General features: G+C 45.2%; 1 protein-coding gene across 3 annotated transcripts in view; it reads left to right on the top strand.

The window, feature by feature from the left end:
- ATP8A2 (ATPase phospholipid transporting 8A2) overlaps window positions 1–21,027 on the top strand; it is a 531,116-nt gene that overhangs the window by 367,146 nt on the left and 142,943 nt on the right. For all 3 annotated transcript variants that reach the window (XM_033409347.2, XM_049700910.1, XM_033409346.2), the window contains 3 exons: window positions 4,056–4,130; window positions 10,908–11,030; window positions 12,990–13,068. In XM_033409347.2, coding sequence (XP_033265238.1) covers window positions 4,056–4,130; window positions 10,908–11,030; window positions 12,990–13,068 — 277 coding nt within the window. The remainder of the gene's footprint in view (window positions 1–4,055; window positions 4,131–10,907; window positions 11,031–12,989; window positions 13,069–21,027) is intronic.

Genomic DNA, 21,027 nt, shown 5'->3' with positions numbered 1-21,027 from the left:
GGCAGTGACCTCAGAATGGCGGGCGAGGGCCTTGTCCACTGTAGGGCTTTGTAAGTTAGGGTCATGAATTCAATCTTATTCGAATAGTGTTTCTTTTTCACATTTCTCTTGTACTTAGCATATATTTGGGGGTTTATATTTTTATCCATTCAGCATTTTTAAATGTATTATTAATATAACACATATTTGGTATTACTTCTGTCATCATATTTCATGTTATGTTTTCAACTCTTGATGTTTCCTTGGTTTCTACCTTTTGCTGAAATTCTCGTCATGCTTTATTTCCCTAAGGACTTGTGAACATCCACTGCTGACTTCTGGTGTTGTCTGCTGTGCCCGAGAAACATGAAGCCAAACTTGACTTTTCCCCTCGTAGGCTAATTGCTTTTTCTGCCTGAATATATTAAAAAACTGATCCTATAAAATTTTAAAACTCATTAATTCATGTATCAGGGTTTGTGTGGTTGTTGATCTTTTGGTGGCCTTTGTTTTGTTTCCTGGAGACAAAAGGTGTCTTCTCTATTTATTGGCTGATTAAGGTTTTAGAATATTTCAGGAATTTTTCTTCTATTATATCTTCGAACATTTGTTTCCATGCTTTTTTTTATACCTTTTTAAAAATAAATTTATTTATTTTATTTATTTATTTTTGGTTGCATTGGGTCTTCGCTGCTGCGTGCGGGCTTTCTCTAGTTGCAGCGAGCGGGGTCCTCTCACCGTCATGGCCTCTCCCATTGCAGAGCACTGTCTCTAGGTGCGCGAGCTCAGTAGTTGTGGCTCACGGACTCCAGAGTGCAGGCTCAGCAGCTGTGGCGCATGGGCTTAGCTGCTCTGTGGCGTGTGGGGTCCTCCCGGACCAGGGCTCGAACCCGTGCCCCCTGCATTGGCAGGCAGACTCCCAACCACTGTGCCACCAGGGAAGCCCTCTCCTTTGTTTTTTTTTTTTTAAGGTACACCTTTTGGGGTTTTTGTTGTTGTTGTTATCTTTGGAAGGCAGTCAGTTTCTCTTAAATTCAATGTTAACTTTTGTTCATTGCTCAGTTTTCTCGAGCCTGCCTTACCCTACCCTGACTGCTTTCAGCAGTGTCCATTCTGGGTTTTATTTCCATGACCTTAATCTGTCACATCACCCTTTCCTTATTTGTTTCCTTCTTTGATATCTTACACATCTCATTTTAGCTCTTGTTTCAATGAAAGACCACATGTTCTTTAGCTCTTTTCGCCTCGTCAGGAGCATTGAAAATATTTTTCTGTGCTTTGACCTGGTTCTTTCTGTGGAGATTGTTTCATAGTATTATCATTTATTTATATGTCACATTCTTCTGTTTGTATTTTTTCTTTGTTATTTTTTGATGATGCCTAGGGGAGGGGGCTTCACAGTTTTTTCAGAACGCTTTCTCATCAGTGTCTGTCTCTTCCGCACTGGTCACCTGTCACTCTGTAGTAATGACCACCTCCCTCGCCACCATTTCTTCTCCTCAGCATGCCTCACAGGGAATTTCTGTGCATCACAGGTTTCCTGTTAGGTGAAGTTGCATTTCTTTCTTTTCACTTTGCCTCGACTGGTATCAGCTGAGTTGATTGCTCTCTTTGCTCGGTCCCGTGCCCTGCCATTCTCCTCAGTCACTTCTGGGGGGAAAAGGCATTTGTGTGTGCATTGCCCTTGAACTGCGGTTTGCCTGCTGTGTTGAATTGCACCAGGGACCTCAGCCATGACTCATACCTGCCTCTGTATCGCACCCTCTGAATAAGCGCTGATTCAGCTCTTTCTGGGGTTGTTCCACCTCTTTGTTGGAAACCTTTTCCCTCGGAAGGTTTTGTCTTCTGTTGACGTCCTCCCTTGATTTGATCCTACTTCATCATATTTTTCAGCCTCTATTCTATGTCATTTGTAGTTTTAATAAAGGCTATCGCATAATTTCCTTGAAAATAACTTTTCTATTTTCAATTGTTTTCCTGCTTTCTATTGATATTAGGGAGGGGAGGACAGTAAAAATAGTACTACTCTACCTTCAGCAAAAGGCACTGCATTAACTGAATTAAGCAATAAGATAGTTGTGTTCAGTAGATATTTATCAATGTTCTCTGTATTGTTTGAATAGAAAAGTATAACACAATCTTGGGAAAATTAGGTTAAGACCCTTGAGGCACTTTATCAGTATGCTTGAATCAGGTGTGGACCTGGACTCTCATTGCACTAAAAGTTTGGTTGGAGTACTGATTGCCGAGACCTCATGTGATAGGGAGGCCGTGCAAATAAAATTGTTGTTTTAGGGATGGCTAATATTTGAATAGGTGTGGTAACAGCATTCTGAGTGCAGAGCAGAGCACAAACTTCTGATTCTTTGTTCTCCACCAATATTTCTTCACTGAGAATAGCCAGGCCTCATGGGGACCTCTGGGGAGGTAGTTGAAATGAAGAGTAAATTTTTGAAGGGTTTTTGAAGGTCAGCAAGCTTATCCTAGATTTCGGAGGGATCCCTGGTAGTCCTTTGAATGAGGGAGCGAGATGATGAAAAGCTGTGCTAAGAAAACTCTATCTGGCGGTTGAATTGAGGTATTTCGTTCGATCCCACTGGGACATGGTGAGTGAGTCCCTGTTTGTACCCGGCATCCTACTGGGTACAGTTGTGCAAATCTGGGAACAATTCCTGGCTCAGGAAACTTAGTCTGGGGGAGCCAAGAAACTGACTTAGAAAAATCTGACTTAGTAAAATGTCAGTAGCAGAGTTAATCTCAACCCAGATTATTATGGGGTGGCTGTTCTGTGTTGCCAGAGTCCTTCCACTGTAGTAATGGATTCAGTCTGTCATGATGTTACACCACTAAGGTGGATTCTGTGATTAGCATGGGGTACATTAAAGACTACCCCACATCACCGGGATCCTGCTGTATCATATAAATTCAGCTGAATTTTAAACAGCGGCGTTTTGTATCCCGTATTTCTGTATTTACTTTTTTCTAAATCAGGTTTCCATTCAGCCTCCTTATGGCTCGACCATCTTCCGCTTCACTCTCACCACCTCCATATCTTCTCCTAATTATACCTGGTAATGGTTCCTTCTCTAAGATAATTTTTTTTCTTTTATAAATTTATTTATTTTATTTATTTATTTTTGGCTGTGTTGGGTCTTCGTTGCTGCACACGGGCTTTCTCTAGTTGCGGTGCGCGGGCTTCTCATTGTGTTGGCTTCTCTTGTTGCGGAGCACAGGCTCTAGGCGCGCGGGCTTCAGTAGCTGTGGCACACGGGCTCAGTAGTTGTGGCGCACGGGCTTAGTTGCTCCGCGGCGTGTGGGATCTTCCCGGACCAGGGCTCGAAGCCGTGTCCCCCTGCATTGACAGCAGATTCTTAACCACTGCACCACCAGGGAAGTCCCAATAATTTTTTTTTTTTGTCGTTCATGTCCCTGGCACTTTGCTCTGCAGTTGTTTTTATGTCAGTCTTGCCTAATCAATTAGAGTTATGGTCTACTTGAAGATATAATCTGTACTTAATTTATTTATACATCCCATGTTACTCCAAAAGATGATTTGAGCATGTTTCTTTCCTATTATTGTGTGTTGCCCTTTGCTGAGGTGGTGGACATTTGATTAAGGAGGGTCAGTATTTTATGAGCTAAGAACACACATGACCAACAGAGGAGTTTCTGTGGTTTTTTATTTATTTTTATCTATTTGAAAGTCCTACAAAGATAAATCATATTTATCAAGTCAACTTTATAGGAGAAAGAACATGAAGTTGAGACCCTTCCAGTATTGAGAAAGTGTTGACACAAAACATATTAGATGTAAATTAAACATAAACTGCTTTTCTGTAAATATGTACGTGCTACCTCTTAAAGTCGACGTACGCCTTAAATTTTCGTTAAAATATTGGTATTTGTGATACTGGGAATCTGTATTTTATGAAAGAGCAGCGGCTGCGATCCTCCGGTGCTTTATCTCGCGGCAGCTGTGTCCAGCTGGTGGTCCACATTCCCCACTACGCCTTCGGTGAATGGAAGCATTTAGGTCCATATTGATACAAAACTTCATGAACTTTTTTCTCTTTCAGCTTTGGTTCGCCTTCGTTAATGGATTTTCTGGGCAGATTTTATTTGAACGTTGGTGCATTGGCTTGTACAACGTGGTAAGCATTCTCCACTTCTCTCTGATGGCGTGCAGAACTAAACTGTTTGTGTCTGGGAAGTGTATCTAAGTCCCTCATCTGCCTCCATGGCAGGCAGCACAAATACATCTTTAGGGCCTTTGTTGCTGCCCCACATCCTGCAGAAGCCCAAACTCTCCACACATGGTTTCAATCATAGCAGATCATTCTTGAATAACCCCATGAAATTATTAACCCATATATCTTGAAAATAGACCCTTGTTACCTCCTGACTAAATGCCCGGGCAACATTTCCATGTTTTTAGCTCAAGAAAAAAATTTCTGAGCTACGTCTAAACTCATTCCACTCCATGATTTTATTTCTGAATTCTTAAACCTATGCGAATATACAACGTGTAACCTGGTGTCCTTTTTGTCCTTCTTAAAAGCGTATCTGTCCTTGTGGAAGAATGTTTCCTCCCACAGTTAGTGCTAAAATAATGAATTCTGACTTCCAGCTCCCATGGTGAATGGTAATCAGCTTATTTGGTATTTTTCATGATTTTAGAGCTCTGTTTTCATTACTCGACTGTAATGAATTCAAAAGCTAGACATAAATATAAACTATAGACCAAGATGACTGTGTAGCTACTTAGGCTTTTTTTTACTGGCAAGGGGTATAGCTTGGTGCTGTAGAGACCTGAGTACGCCACATTTCTGGAGTTGCACTTTCACCACTGCTTTGGACCCTAACTCTGACATTCTCTGCCCTGGGGGAGTTTATACTCTGAAGCAGCCAGCATAGGTAGACATAGATGGAAGTTACCAGACATACAATGAGATAAATCGTGGTGCTGTAAGTATTTACAGTTTGTATATACATTCGTGGCTGGCTATTCAAATCATCCATTCTCAGACTCCTCCCCCCCACACACACCCTTTTTTAGTAGCTGCTGTGCTAGGTGTTATGTATAAAATGCTGCATACAACACGCTGCTTCAGCCCTGCAGAGCTCGACGGGTTCAGAGGGTCACACGTGTAGACTAAGATGCCACTGAACCAAGTTCAGATCTTGGGTTTAGGCAGCATTCCGAAGACGGTAAGTGTGTTACTCACTACAAAGTACACTAGTACATTTGTTGCTAATAATTATGCCCCCAAAGACAAAACTGACAGGTGATGAGAGCAGGGCTGAATTGATGGCCGCGTATCACCTATGCTTGAAAAGCTACTCTGACCCCCTACCACATGGAAAGGGGCTCCAGGGCCTTCCCTTGGACAGATGGTTAACTTTGCAGGACTTAAAAGTGTCTTGAGTAGGTTAAAATTATGTGACCGTTTAGGGGGAAATATACTGACTGCTCCGTAGTGATTTAGTGTTGGGAGTGGCCAACCCAGGCCCACATACGTACTTGTAACTAGAAGGCTGGGACCTAGGAGGCTATGTTTAGTGCTAAGGACTGAAATACATGTCACTGGTTACACGATAAATGGATCTTAGCCTTCTTCTCATGCTCAGGCAGGAGTGCTAGGTTCTTTCCTTAGCACCCTGCAGTCTTGGGCAGTTCAGATTCATCCAACAAACTCGTATTGAGTGGCTATTACACATGAGATGCCCATAGGCTATAGGATGATGTTGGTCAAGATATGGTCCCCAGACCACTTGCAGGAGAAGCACCAGGATTTCTCTGAAGATGCAGATTTCCCAAACATCATCCTAACTTAACGAAGAGTTTCTCAGAGGTACTGAGAAGCAAAAGAAAAATTTAAATAAAACTTTCTAGCAGTGGTTACCCACATTAAAGTTTAAGACCCACGATGACCTCTGATCCCTAGGGTTGGGGATATGTTTTATCCCCTTTGTATCCTCCAGATGAGGGACGATACGGCAGCAGAGAAGTGAATTCCCAGGTGAAATGGCCCTGTGACCACGGGTCCACGGTACCAGTGTGGGAGACGGTCACCAGGGAGCGGTGGCAGAGTTGGGACAGTCAGATCCAGTGGGGTCAGAGGGTCATTGGCCTCCACAGTCAATCACTGGAAGGACCAAAGCTTTTGAGGACTTGGAAGTCTGCCCCCATAGCAATTGTCTTGGTAACTTTTGTTTGAAATAACTAGAAACTTAGAGAAGAGTTGCAAGAAAGAGTACAGAGAACGGTATACCCAGACTCATCAATTATTGGCATTTTGCCTACCACATGCGTCTCTCTCAAGACACGCACACATGTGCGTACGTAGGCTCGTGTGCACATACACTCCAACACGTATATTTCTGAGCCAGTTGGGAGTCAGTTAAGACATAATGCCCATACTGTTCATCGTGTAGTGCATAGCTGGACCATTCTCTTCCATAACCACAGTATAATGATCAAAATCATACAGTGTAACACGGATACAATACTACTGTCTAAGCCCTACTACCCCGTATTCCAATTTTGTGGTTACTCCTCTGTTTAGCCTTTGCTTCCACTCCAGGTCCCTCCACAGTTTGTGACATCTGAGACATTGCTACTGACCCCTCTTCTGGGCTGGAGTCTCCCTTGCCATTTTCTTTTTTTTTTTTTTTAACATCTTTATTAGAGTGTAATTGCTTTACAATGGTGTGTTAGTTTCTGCTTTATAACAAAGTGAATCACTTATATCCCTTGCCATTTTCTGCAAGCAGTATTGCTTTTTTCCTTTTCGGTACTTAACCCTTCATGTTTGATTCCCCAAGCCAGCTAAAGTAGAAAGTCATCGTTTCTCAGTCTCATTCTCAGAGCAGATTACATAGCATTGAAACTCCTCCATCTCCCAAGGTCGTGAATCAATGCCATCCTATTAGATGCTCATTATATCCATAGTCTAATTTCTACATCATTTTAGGTTATGAGTAGAATGAGACTGAAGAGGCTACCGGTGACAAAAGCTACCACGATCAGATGGATTTTAGCTACATGTTATCCACTTTTTAGTGAAGAGATAACTCTTTTGAGCACTGTTTCAGAAAATATCTCCTCCTTAATTTTCAAGCCAGCAGAATTTGAAGAAAACTGAGCCAGTCTTATAAACATAAATATAAAAATTGTAAATAAGGTATCAGCAAATAGAATTCAACGATGAATCAAAAGAATAAAATATTTGACAAAGGATTTATTTCAGGAATACAGGAAGCTCAAAACTTTTAAATGTTTCTAAGTATCACTGTATCAGCCGAAAAAAGGAAAATGTGATCCCATCCGTAGATGGTGCAAAAGTCTTTGAGTCAATTCAGCTGCCCATTCCAAAGTAAGGACCCTAAATAATATATATAGGAAAGAAATAAGTCAGTTAACTATAATGCAGGCTGTTTATTAAAAAAACCAGCAGCATATTGCCATAAATGGTAAAATTCTAAAATGATTTCATTTTAAATAAGAAATTAGTCAGGGATTCCTGCCATCACTATATAATTCAGCATTGTTTTGGAATTTTCAGCAACTACCAAGAAAATTAAATAACTATTACAAATACTAGGAAAAAGTAAAATATTTCTGTGTTTATACAAATATATGCACCAAAAATGGCCATGTTAAATATGTTCATATATGACTGTACATCTAAAACACCCGAAACATACCAGTAAAGAAATACTAGGATTATAAGAAAATTTGATAAGGTGGCCAGATTCATAATAAATATATAAAAACCCATAGTTGTTTTCTGTCCTGGCAATCACTAGCTTTTTTTTTTTTTTGATTCTAACAATGAGCGCTTAGAAATGCAAGGAGAATAGTAATTCCTTTCAAAATAGCAATTAGAATTATACATTTCATAGGAACAATTTTTATAGTACTTCCATGAAAAACACCCCAAATCTTACCTAAGTATATGCAACAAGATTTAACCAAATGGAAAGTCATACTATTTCCTTGTATGGGAAGACTTAGTATCATTAAAAAACTTAGTATCAGCCCTTCCAAAATTAGTATATAAATTTATGTGATTCCATATAGAATCCCAGCGGATGATTGTTTCGGGGGTGGGGGGAGAAGGGAATTGCGTAAAATGATATTAAGGTATGAATGGAATTAACAGGCATCTAAGAATAAATATGCAAAGCATGTTCAAAAAAGACCAATCAGAAAGGTGGACTTATCTGAACATCTGACTATACTATAAAGCTGCCATAACCACGTCAATGTGGTACTGACAGAGAACTGGACAAATAAGTCAGGGAACTTAGCGCTAAAGTTGGTGGTCCAGGGAAATGAACATTTTTTCAAAGTAAGAGTCAAACCTTAGGTGGATACTAATTTTTCAAGCTGGAGAGTATTAAATAGAATATAACAAGCATTGCTGACAGGGAAGCAGGGAGAAGATTGTTGTCCTTTCTGAAGGGAGAGATAAATAATGGGAACCTTTTCTGAAAGCAGCATCCTCTAAAGTTTAAAATACATGGATTTTTTTACCCTTACAGACCTGCTTTTGGGAACCTTTCGCATAGAAATAAAAGATAAAGGATAGATGTTACAATGTGTTCTAGGTGTTTATTACATGATGTTTGTGGCAGTGAAGAACTAGAAATAACATGAATGCCTGTCCATAGGTGATGGTTGAAAAACTATGATCCATCCACACTGTGAAATATTATGTGAGCCTGAAAAAGGCTGCTTCGGGGTCAAACCCAGGGTACTTGGGGACTTCCCGTGGTGTATTGTTTATTGAGAAAAATAAGATGAGAAAATGTGTTTGATGTCTTGTTTCTGTAAAACAAATAATGATCCCGAGCAGTGTGTGTGTAGAGGGGGAAGGGGTATGCTACAAGCTGGGTGGTTGTTAGCCTGGGGATGTGATGGGGGAGAGGATTTGAAGTGGGAGGAAGGAGGAAGTAAGTGAAAAAAGGAAAAGAAAAAATAAAGCTGGCTGTGTAAAGAGTACGCAGATAGCTTCTTTAACCAAACAGTGAGGGCGAGTTTATATACTGAGTGTGCAGAGCTTTTGAGATGCTGTGGGGTGCTCTGCTCTAGCGTTTGTTATTGTGAGATGTGAATGCCACCGCTCTGGATCTTGTTCTCCCTGAAATCTGTAGAACATTGACAGCCCAGGGCTGTTTTCCTCTACGCTCCCGGGTGAAGATGGAGCTGCTGGTGAGTTTTATGGGCCTCACCCCACCGCAGCTCTAGTTGCTTTATCCCAACAGACTTGGAAAAGGCTGACTCCTCTGGTCAGATGTTCAGGCTCCCGGGAACTGGCGTGCAATCAGAACTCTCGTAGAGACGCACATCCAGTTCCCACGGCCCTGAGAGCTCGCTGGGCTTGTGGGTACAGATTTGCTTGATGCTGATGCAGAGTAGGGAGCGACCCGTGCACACACCCGAGGAGAAGGTGGTCCTCGGGTCTGCCCACCGCCTGGGCTGGATGACGTGCTTGTACCAACCCTCTTCTTCAGCTATGTCACACGCTGTAGAGGACAGGTAAAGGTAACAGTCTTAGGAAGCACCGTTCAAGGGACTTCCCTGGTGGTGCGGTGGTTAAGAATCCGCCTGCCAATGCAGGGGACATGGGTTCGAGCCCTGGTCTGGGAAGATCCCACATGCCGCGGAGCAATGAAGCCCGTGCACCACAACTACTGAGCCTGCGCTCTGGAGCCTGTGAGCCACAACTGCTGAGCCCACGTGCCACAACTACTGAGCCTGTGCTCTAGAGCCCGCGAGCCACAACTACTGAGCCCACGTGCCACAACTACTGAGCCCATGTGCTGCAACCATTGAAGCCTGCATGTGTAGAGCCCGTGCTCCGCAACAAGTGAAGCCACTGCAATGAGAAGCCCACACACCGCAACAAAGAGTAGCCCCCGCTCGTCACAACTAGAGAAAGCCTGCACACAGCAATGAAGACCCAATGCAGCCAAAAATAAATAAATAAATTGATTTTTTTCAAAAAAGGGAAGTACCCTCTGCCCAAGAGCTCGTCATCCTGGGAGGTCATTCTGTCTCCATCCCAGCCTTGTCTTGTGCCGTGTCCCTAGCTAACCGCCGTCCTGAACGTCCTAGAGCTTCCCCACAAACGTGCTATCCGTGTTTGTGCCTCAGAGCTCTGTGACGGGTGCTCCTTTCATGGGGGTGCTTCCCTCTGCATCCCTCCCACCAAATCCTGCAGGTGCAGTACCTTACAGGGCAGAAGCTGTTTAGTCCAAGCATCCTTCCTTGACTCCCCCTCTCCTCTCCCCCAGGAGTGATTTTGCAGACTGCTATGTTTTAAGTTTGTTTTATGCCTGTTGCCAGCTGCCCCGTCCCCAGCTCTGCAGCAGACGGAGTTCCTAGCAGTCAGGGACCTGCTTCCTTGCCTCTTCCTCCTTCTGCTTCTAAATCTCTCTTTCCCTGGGGATTATCACAATACCTGGCCCATCATGCATTCCCCTTAAAAGTCCATCAAATGAATACGTGGGTGAAGTACATAGTGCTTCCTGAAATGTGAGTGTGAAATCAGGATGGAAAGTTGCACCTGGGGCCCCAGCACTCACAGGAAAACACTGCCGCGCTGCACAGAGCTCACCACGGTAGGATTCTAAGTCACAGCTCATCTACAGAGGAGGGCAGTTGTTCCTGGAACAGACTTCCTGGCTAATCAGATACTTAGGATGTCGTTTTTAGCGTTCAGTATATTCATTTGATGCTGATTAGGCAACAGTTTAAAATGGTCTTTCGTTCGTTTGTCGGGAGGGTGTCCGGGGAGTCGTGAATCACTGAACCTCAGGTTTGGACTCAGTCGAGAGTTAAGTCATCATCGCGTAGACCTGAACCACCGGAACCGTGGGAAGGAAGGGCCTCTGGTGATGGCGCACTCTTGTCTACGCAGATTTTCACGGCGCTGCCCCCCTTCACTCTGGGCATCTTCGAGAGGTCCTGTAGCCAGGAGAGCATGCTGAGGTTCCCGCAGCTCTACAAGATCACCCAGAACGCCGAGGGCTTCAACACCAAGGTAAGCCACGCGTGCACAGGGCCCCTCGGAAGGCACAGGTTCTGTGTCCTGTCCCTCAGCGCTGGTACCTGCTCAGAGGGGGCGTCTGAAGGGAGGTGAGGCCCCGGGTCTCTCCCGGTATCTCAAGCACGGTGAATTCAAGCTGCCACATCGGGAAGGAAGCGTCCGTCCCTTCCTGTTCAGTAACGCCTTCTGCTTCCCTGTGTGGGCCCCCCATGACCATGTGGCCAGCGGCCCGCACGCCCCGGGACCTGTAGGATCCAATCGTCCCCCACCCCATAGAGCCCTGTCGCCTGGCACGGCCCTCCCTCCGTCACTGCCTGGTTCTCAGGGACAGGAAAATGTCCCTTTAGCCAGTGAGGAAAGTTGGCCAGAGGTGAACACAGGAATCGAGTCAGGCGTGGGTATTATTTTCAGTCTGGTGGATCAGGAAAGAGAAAACATCTAGACAGACGTGGAGTAGGCAGTCCTGAGATGAGCCTGGCTTAGGTGTTACAGGGGTCCCGCCATCAGGAGCGGCTAAGGAGTCTGGTGTGTCACTGACCCGCCAGCCACAGCTAGGAGGGCAGAGGTGAGGGCCCCCGGCTGGAAGGGGAAGTAGGTACCCGGCTGGGTTGGGAGGCAAAGATGCCCACGTGCCTGCATCGCCGTGTTTCCGTCTCCGGTGCTTGTGCAGGAGGGGAGTTGGAGGCTGGAACAGAGGCTCGATGCCCAGCTCAGTTAAGACACCATGTGCCGGTTGTGTGTGATTAGCCTGCGTGGACACCAACCGAGGCTTTAGGGAGGATGCCACGGGCATCCTCGGTAGAGAGCAGTCTCTGAAGGCTTCGTTTTGAGCCAGGTGTCGTGCTTGTCTTCCTTCAGGGCTGCCTCCTGTGTGGGAAAGTGTAACAGGCATGTCCACATCTGGAAAAAACACAAGGGGATACTGCTGGTTCTAGCGTGTTCCATGCACAAGGAGACGGGGCTGACTAATTATATCGGTCCTTGTTCACCATGGCTCTGTCAATGGGAAATATGGCCTGTTTATTCCACATTGTTTATGTAAATCGTTACAACAGAGTTTGAATTCAAAGGCCACGTAAGAAGAGAGGTAGGGAGGGGACCCACTGGAAAGGGAGCCGAGCTGAGGATGCTCGGAGACGGACCTGCAAGCATTTTGAAGATCTGGGGGCGGGGGGACAGGGGGCATACAGAGAGCAGGGAGAAGACAGGAAAAAAATGAGCATTTAAAATAGGAAAATCCCACTGTCTTACAATTTCTCATTATTTTCTGTTGTCCCATCACTACTTAAGATCCAACTATATATATATATGACAATTCCCAGAACAATTTGTAGATTTTTAAATCAATTCTGGCTTTAGTAATTCTGTCATCTCAGAGTTAAAAAGATGAATGAAATGCATTTATGAAACTATAAGTTAGAAGAAACTAAACTTCGTGTTCTTTTGTTTGACCTTTCAGGTGTTAAAGAGAACTTTTAAATGTGTATGATATTCATCTAAATCCTAAAAACTGAAAAACTGTGGGAGGGATTTTAAGGGGTAAAACGAAAGAGTGAGCGTGCTGTGTAGGAATTTACATTTTAAATGTTTTTCATGCTTTCAGAAGTATGGGTTCCGTCTCTTCATTAACAGCTTGACCCCATACCCTTTCTCTGGGTGACTATAAAATGTGGTCTTTCTTTCCGTTCTAAAGGAAATGCATCGTCATTTATTTTTTGGATGTGGATAGATTGTATGTTGTCCTGTTTATACGTGAACATCTCTTTAGGTCCTTGTACTAGAGTAGTATTATCTGGAGATAGCCCAGTCGTCTGTATGTAAAAAATTGGGGTTTTTTCCGCCTTCTGGAGCTGGACATCGCAGCCAGCATCCCTGACAATGAGGGGCTTGTTGAGCTACACAGAGTTCAAGAGTGTGGGCAGCTCCTGACTCGCCTGGTTTGTTTTCCCTTAGGTTTTCTGGGGTCACTGCATCAACGCCTTGGTCCACTCCCTCATCCTCTTCTGGTTTCCCATGAAAGCGCTGGAGCACGGTAGGTAATGGCTTCGAGATCCAACTCTCAGCGGGTAGCTTTGCAGCCCCTCAGCGCCAGTTGTTCACAATTTTCTTCCCCAGTTCTGCAGACCCAGAGATCACAGGAACAAATTTCAAAAGAAAAACATAGGAAACATCTGATGGGCTTATTACTAGCTTGTAGGTTTCACCCATTCTGGCTCGGAGAACCCATTTTCTTTCCAGTTGCCTGGAGAGTTTAAATACTAGGAATTCTAAACTTTATTTTTAATAACCATTTGAGTCAAGGATCTCAAAGAAAAGCACTGTCCTATAATGAAACATCGATGCCTCTTGTGCACCAATTTGAAATTTTCTGTTAATTACTTGGGCTTTCGTTTTCCAAGCCTGACATAACTCTATGCCAAATAACTCAAATCTCGTGAGAGTATTATCTTATGCCCAGTTTTCCGAAAGTCTCCTTTCCTTGACGTACGCTTTTCAAGCAAACGTTTAAAGCTTGCTGGAGGACTGATTCTCCCTGTTGGTTTCAGTCTTCCCTAAGCTGAAGGAGGGGTGTATTTGTTCATACTTCTTAATACATCCACAATGTGACCTCTTAAAGAGACATACCTTTTAGTCTCAAAAAGTGAAAATGTGTTACAAGAATGCTACTTTTTACCCCTCAAATCATAATAATACCCCTGGGGAAAATCACTCCAAATGTTGACTAGACAAGGCCTTTCATTGTATAGAGAACCAACAAATAGGAAGTTTCCAAGCTTCTTTGTTTCTGTCAATGTTTTTCTGTGTTTCAAATGGACATGATTCATCCTTACTGACGTGCTTTAACCTGTCAAATGCATGCCCAACAAGTGTGTTATATACCCTGTGACCTTTTCTCTCAGTTTCATCCGATGCCCTTTTCCTTCAAGGGTCCCTAAGTCTCTAAATCAGAAAATACAGTTTTCTGCTTCCAGCCCCACCCCCAAAGGGGCATTCTAGTGGAATCGTTCTCTTTGAATGATAAAGCTTTCCTGTGGTTCATCTTCACTAATAGTAGATTTAATTTCTTTTGAAATGGTTTTGTGAGTAAGGGCTCACAAATATAAGAGTGTTGACTGTGGTTTGTTTTAGAAGCTCTGACAGTCTGGTGATAAAGCAGCCGTCATTGTATCAGGCTGGGCTGGGGATGGGAGGTAGTGTGTCTTGTGTGTCTCGTGAGCCCAAGAACAGGTTTGGCAGGTGTTCTCTCGGCCAGGAGCCCAACCTTTCGTCCTTAGGAAGAGACAGGCCCCCCACCCTCTTATCTCGGCATAGACTTTGTCCCTAAACGTGCGGTGCTTGCCTTTGGACTCACAGAAGTTTGGCGCGATGGTCATTCACTCGCCTGCTTCAGAAGGAGCGAGCAGGGCCTGTTTTCAGCAAAGACAATGTTTTCTGATCCCGAGTCATGAATATGTGCTTTGAGATTGTGGTTTGTAGTTTATGTTGGGATCATTATTGTTCACCTAGATTCCATCCTGTAAATCCATTCGTTCTCCTAACATGGTCTGTATTTGAAAGGGGATAGACCCCAAACAGTTACTAATTTACCTAAGAGATATCACCAGGTGAATTTCAAGTCGGTTTCTATCACCCTTACCTGCTTCCCTCAGATTAGCAATTGGCCAAGCAGCTGAAAGAATGATTTTTTTCCCATCTTTAAAATCATCATCACCATCATGGTCAGCGTCATTATTTCATCATATGCCTTCAGCACAGAGGTTTTCTTTTGGTTGTGTTGTAAACAGTAACCTTTTTTTTTTTTTTTTTTTTGCGGTACGCGGGCCTCTCACTGCCGTGGCCTCTCCCGTTGCGGAGCACAGGCTCAGCGGCTGTGGCTCACGGGCCCAGCCGCTCCGCGGCATGTGGGCTCCTCCCGGACCGGGGCACGAACCCGTGTCCCCTGCATCGGCAGGCGGACTCTCAGACACTGCGCCACCAGGGAAGCCCAACAGTAACCTTTTGAGGGAAACTGTTGAAGGTGAAATAAATAGCAAACATTAAGCGTACTTAGCAAAGAACAACCGGAGGCCAGTTGGTGTTCTTGGTCACTAGTTGATGTCCTCTAACAATGGAATGACTATGTTAGGATGAATTTCTAAATTCTCACTATTAATAGACAGCGAAATGATTATTGTTCCTTAGCGCTGTTCATTCATGTGATCCTTATGTCTGAGACACTGTGGTAGGTTCTGAGGGTGGTGGGTAAATGACTCAATGCGGGTCTCACCCTTCAAGGAGTTTGCCGTCTGGTAAGTCAGCGGGTAGTTCTCTCGCAAGGCGGAAAATCATTCTCAAGTAAAATACAGGTAAAGTGCTCTCGGACTGTAGAGGGCTGAGAGAGACACCTTCCAGGTGGGATGATTCATGGCTCGTTCGAGGAGATAATGTGTAGCCTTAGCCTGAAAGTCCAGGCAAAGGGGGATGTGGAGGGTTAGAGGAAGAGGCAAACGAAGGAGAGCGATTCTAGACAGATGTGGAGAGCTTGAGAAGGTCATCCCTTCCAGGGTGGGAGGCAGGGCAAAGTGGGAGAAGGCAGGTGAAAGCCGGATTGCCGAGGGCTTGGAATGCGATGTTGAGAAATCGGGACTTGCTTTGGAGGCAGTGAACAGTCAGTAGAGTTTAGATGAAGGCAAGTATTGTGATCAGAGCAATTTGGGGAAAATGAATCCATCGTATCTCGTTAAGGTGAATGGTAGAAGGCGAGCTGGTGGCGAGAATCCTAGTTAGGTTTCCTGATCCAGGGGAGCCCAAGGAGGGTCAGACCCAGGGACTGGGAATGTGTTTAGAGAGGAAGGAGCATGTTTAGAGAAGAACTTGATCAGCAAAATTACTGCAGACCTATGACGTGCCAGGCGCCGAGGGTGCGGTGGACATAAGAGCATGTCTTGGTCTCCGGGGGCTTCCATAAGGTCAGAGCTGGCCATCAGGAATCACACACATAATTGCTTCATGGCCAGTGTGCTGCGTCCTACAGGCTGCAGGGGGAGCTTGTAATACCGGGACACAGCCTAGTCTAGCGGGTCAAGGAAGCATCTTCTCCAAGGAAATGACACTTGAGTTCTTAAAAGATGAATAGGGGATGATCCAGTAGGGCTGGGAGGTATGGGTAAAGGCGGGGAGAAGAAGCATTCCTGGCTGGGGCCACGAGCACACAGGGCTGGTGCTGCCGAGGAGCTGGGAGAGCCCGTGGGCAGTGGCTCCCAATGGGGTGGGGGTCGGGGGGTGGGACTCGGGACCTCGTTCAGCCTCTGGTGGGCGTTTCCAGACACTGAGCATCCCTGGCCCTGGTCGGTGAACCCGCCCACCGTCACCCTTCTCCCTATCCTTGTGCAACTGTGAATCAGAACACGTCTGCACACATTTCCAGCATCCCCTCTGGGTCTGCAGCAGCGTCCCTAGTCGCTGTAGCATTCTGGGTGTTAGGTGACAGTCAGATCACCGAAACCCACATGGGGACTTTTTTTAGTGAAGGGTTTAAGGTAGGAGGGTTACACCATGGGACTTGCCTCTGAGGAAGATAAGACAGCCGTGTGGAGAAATACATAAGGTCTGGCAAGAGCGTGGGTTTTGTGTGTTTGTTTCTTCGGGGAGTGGGGGGGGCAGACGGAAGTCAGAGGTGAAAATCAAGGAAGCTTGCAAGTTTGAGGAGAGCCGGGATACGGCAGCTGATCCGATTACTTACGTGCTGATTGTCCTAAATACAAATGCGCTCCTGTTACACTTTGAATCGCCCCTTAGAAGGATGCAGTCACCCTTCTCCCAAAGAAGCGTGACACCAGTTTGAGACGAACTGGGGCACTTTCAGAGTATGGGGACCCTGATCTCACAGAACCGTGCCTTTGGGCCCCACTCCAGCGTCAAGTCCTGCTGGAAATTGTCCATCAGACACGTGCCACACTCTGAGCCCTGAGGGGCTTTGCTCGACCAGGGGCTGAGGTCTGCAGAGTAGCTTTGTTCCATTGTTTCATGCTCTGTGGACTGTGTCCCGAAGATGGTGGATTTTACCGGGAAATTCTCTCCGGTCTCCATGGAGACAGGCTTAGGTACATGCAGTGCTGGTCACTTCCCAGCATCATGGTTGGGAAGAAACGTTTCTAAGAAGGTGTGAGCCTGTTGTTCATTCCTTAGGAAGCTTCCAAGAATTTTGCCTTGCTTATTTTTGCGTGGTTTTGGATAGAATTTTCAAAGCGTTCCTTGGCTGGTGGAGTTGGTGACGATTCATTTCAAGCTTCCAAATACATTTTTCCACTCCAGCAATTCCGTAAATCAGATTTCTTCCAACCATCACAACCTTACGCTCACGGCCACGGCTGGCCTGTAGCTCCCACCCTTTGATCTGAAACATGATTTTAGGTTAAAACCAGAGACATCACCTTTGCAGGGACCGAAATTCATCCAGACCTCGGTGTCAGGCCACACTCGGGCTTTCCATGGGTGTATCCAGTCTGCATATTTGAGCAACCCTCCTTGAAGTGGAATGTGGTTATTGGCAAAAGGACGTAAAATCCGTTTTGATTTTAAAAAAGGAAATTTTCAGATTTTTCTTGATGAAATTTAAGAGGGAGGTGATGGGAATATACTTACCAGCAGAGAAAAATTCCCGAAAAAAAATTGTTCTTGACTCCTCACAGTGCACACTCTGGAAACCATTCCCTCCTCTTTCTAGAAGAAGAAATACCCTGTGGATACTTTGAAATACCATGTGGGTAATTATTGGCACTAATTAAGCAACAGGGTCCCTGAACATTCTTGGAGAAGGCTATTTTATACTTTTGAGGAAATGTGCTATTGTAAGACGAGGCATGTTTTATAAACTGAAATAATAGTGCACATGTATAAAATGAGATGTAGGGTACTTCTCTCTGCCTGTGCCATTATTGGGTCATTTAAGCTTGAATTATTTATGACCTACACCTATTACTGTAAACTTGGTTATTTTATATCATGTCAGTTTCACGTTCAGCTGAGTTGGGGCATGACTGCCATTGTTCCCCGAGATTGCAACTTCTTAAAATCAATGACTCATTCATTGAAAAAGAAAAGATAAGTGAGTGTGTCCTCTGTGCAGGTCAGTATTGGTAGATGGTAGTGCACATAACAGGCAAGTTCCCTGCCCTCGTGGAGCTTACACTGGACAAGGCAGGACTGAACAAAAAGAGAGGACAGTCAAGGTCAAATGGAGTGCATACCAAGGACCACTAACCTGGTTCCAGCTTTAAGGATTGCCCCCCAGAGGATGTGACAGCATAGTTGAAGGATGAGCAGGAACAAGCTCGGAAAAGAGTAGGGGGGAGGGGTTTCGGTTACGGGAAAGAGCATGGGGTGAGAGGGTGTGACTCCTAGTCAGAGAAGACCCCTGTGGCTGGAGGATTGGGGAGCAAGGGACGATAAAGGATGGAGATCGAGGAGTCAGACCATTTCCAGCCTGTTGGAACAAGCGAGCCTTTTGTAGTGTGAGTTTACTGGGAGCCACTGATGGGTTATAAGCAGAGAACCACGTATCTAATGAACTTTGGTGGGACCACACCGGCCGAGATGATTGTCGGCGTCCGGCTGGTTGGCTGTCGTGTGGTCTTGTGTCGTGACCGTGTCAGAGAAGAGGATAGATCTGAGGGCTGCTTAGGAGGTAGAACTGGAAGGATCTGATGTTGTATCCATGAGTGCTTCCCTAGTCTGCCTGGTTGTAGGAGAATCTGCTCTTCTGTCACAAAACTTACCCGTAAAATACTATATTTTAAAGCATTTTAAAGTAAGGTACGGGAAACAAGAGCCGGTGTTTTCTTCCCGTTGCAAAGTCAGTGACCGTACTGTCTACCCATTGTAAGATATAAGGTAAATGAAGACGATCCAGGGACGCGCATTCAATGCTAAATGGGACAGAAGAGGGGAGTAGTAACCCCACGTGGCCTCTGCATCTGGGAGAGCCACTGAGAGGACAGGGTAGTATGAACAGTCACAGAATCCTGAAGCACATACATGAAGTGCATGGGACTTGCTCTCTAAAAACGAGAAAGACAGAACACTCTAGAAGCTTCTTGAATTATACAAATGAAACTATAGCTAGCGTAGAAATCTGAATCACTAGTTGCTAACCCAGTCACTGGAGTACATTCAAAACCCAGTTTCCAAATTCAGAATGTCTTCTTCTGTTCTGGTTACCCTTAAACACGGTGAACTAGTAACGTCAAGTCCGCCTCGCGTGCCTACAGCACTGTTGTTTGGAAACACAGAATGGGGCAGAAGGGCCGTGGCTTTCATGCACTCAAATGTCTCTTACGTTTCAGTGTCTCTCTTAATAAACTCTGAGCTACATATATTTTCAACAGTTGGGTTTGATGTAATGTTGTAAGAAGCGTGAGTCAGAGTTCCCAGATTTCACCCACGTAGCTTCTATGGGGAAGTTGAATCGAGGTGTATTAAGGTGGGAATAGCTGCTACAACAAGCAGCCCCCAAATATCAGGGCTGTAGTCCGGTAAAGGCTTATTTCTGCCTCGTGTACCGATCAAACGGAGAAGTGCATTGTACGTGGGTGTGTTGACTATATGTTCTTATTTTCTGCATTTGTGATGCCCTGATAGTTGGGCCCATGATCCTGGAGAGACTCTGCTCCCAGGGTTGGCTAATTCCTAGGGAGAGCAAACAACTGTCCCACAAGCACGCCTTTGCTTCCCAGCCAACCATTCCGGCTCCCACACCCCCAGCCATCTCTGTACCTCACTCTCTCATCCCAGGCCAATATCCCCTGCCCTAAATCACCCCCAGGCCAGGTACCACATAACTAGGGATCGACCTAAAACCCAGAGACTGTTGAAATAGTTCACACTGTCCAATCCTGAGCTTAAACAGTGTACCTACCCTGCTTTAGTCCATTTTGTCCCGTGAAAACCCCACTAGAGGCTCTGGGCCGTGCTCTCCCCTCCTGCCTCCGGACTGACCCTGGTGCTTTCCCTTGGCCCTGCCTGACACCCCATGCATCCTGTTTCTAGGATCCGTGAGTATAAACTCCTTCCTTCACGATCGTCACGTCCACGTCTGTGTGTCTCTCGACACCTGATTGAAACAAGCCCGAGTTATTCTCAATACAGTGGCGCTCCATCTGTGCGGGGCCCCTGAGTTCACCCTCAGCCTTCGCGTGGGGATGGGAGAGAGCAGGAGAAGGACTGCTTGCTCTCAACCTCCTCTGGCAGGAAGCGATCCATCACTTCTGCTCACGTCTGATTGGCAAGAGCTAGTCCTGGGGCCCCACCTAGGTACGAAGAAACGCGGAATGTCGTTAGACTATGCTCCCGGGAATAAAAAAAAGAGTCCGTGCCTACGAGGTGGCTGTTTGACATTGGCAGGCGATCGAGTGCACTTTCCATCATTTTTACTTCCTTTTTCAAGTCTATTTTTAGTAAACGAGAGTGAAAAAAGAGATTGAAATCTGAGTTTCATACCCTTAACTTTATCCAGCAGAAATGTCAGTAAAGAGGAGAAAATCCAGCAAAAGGCTTATATAACCAGGAACTTAACCCAGTGCTGGTTATGAATGTAATTATAATCACTAACACTTGTATAAACTCTACCTTTTAGAAACTCTTTCCAATAGCTTATACCGCTCTTTACCAAGAAAGGAAAAAATAACGTTTCTCTTTGTGAATACATAGTGTTGGAAGCAGAAAGAATTGTTTCAGTTGTAGTACAGACAGTACAGACATTGGAGCGGGATTAATCCTAAGCTTATTTGGAAATTAGCTACTTGAAACTTGGAAGACGTTTTCACTCTTGATATTCATCTAATAGTAGCTGGTTGGCATCATACCTCCTCTGAGCCTCTGGAGTCTGAAGAGGCCCCAAGGGTGAGACGGGGGGAATGGAGAGCCGGATTAATATGCTGGAATCAGGCCTGCTCTGAACTAGTGCTGCTGAAGCTTCTAGAAGCAAAAAGGGTGGGAGAAGGGAAACAGGAGG

The sequence above is a fragment of the Orcinus orca genome, chromosome 18 (assembly GCF_937001465.1).
Source record: "Orcinus orca chromosome 18, mOrcOrc1.1, whole genome shotgun sequence".
Lineage (NCBI taxonomy): Eukaryota > Metazoa > Chordata > Mammalia > Artiodactyla > Delphinidae > Orcinus > Orcinus orca.
The sequence above is the reverse complement of the archived record's forward strand: the minus strand, read 5'-3'. Positions and strand labels throughout refer to the sequence as shown.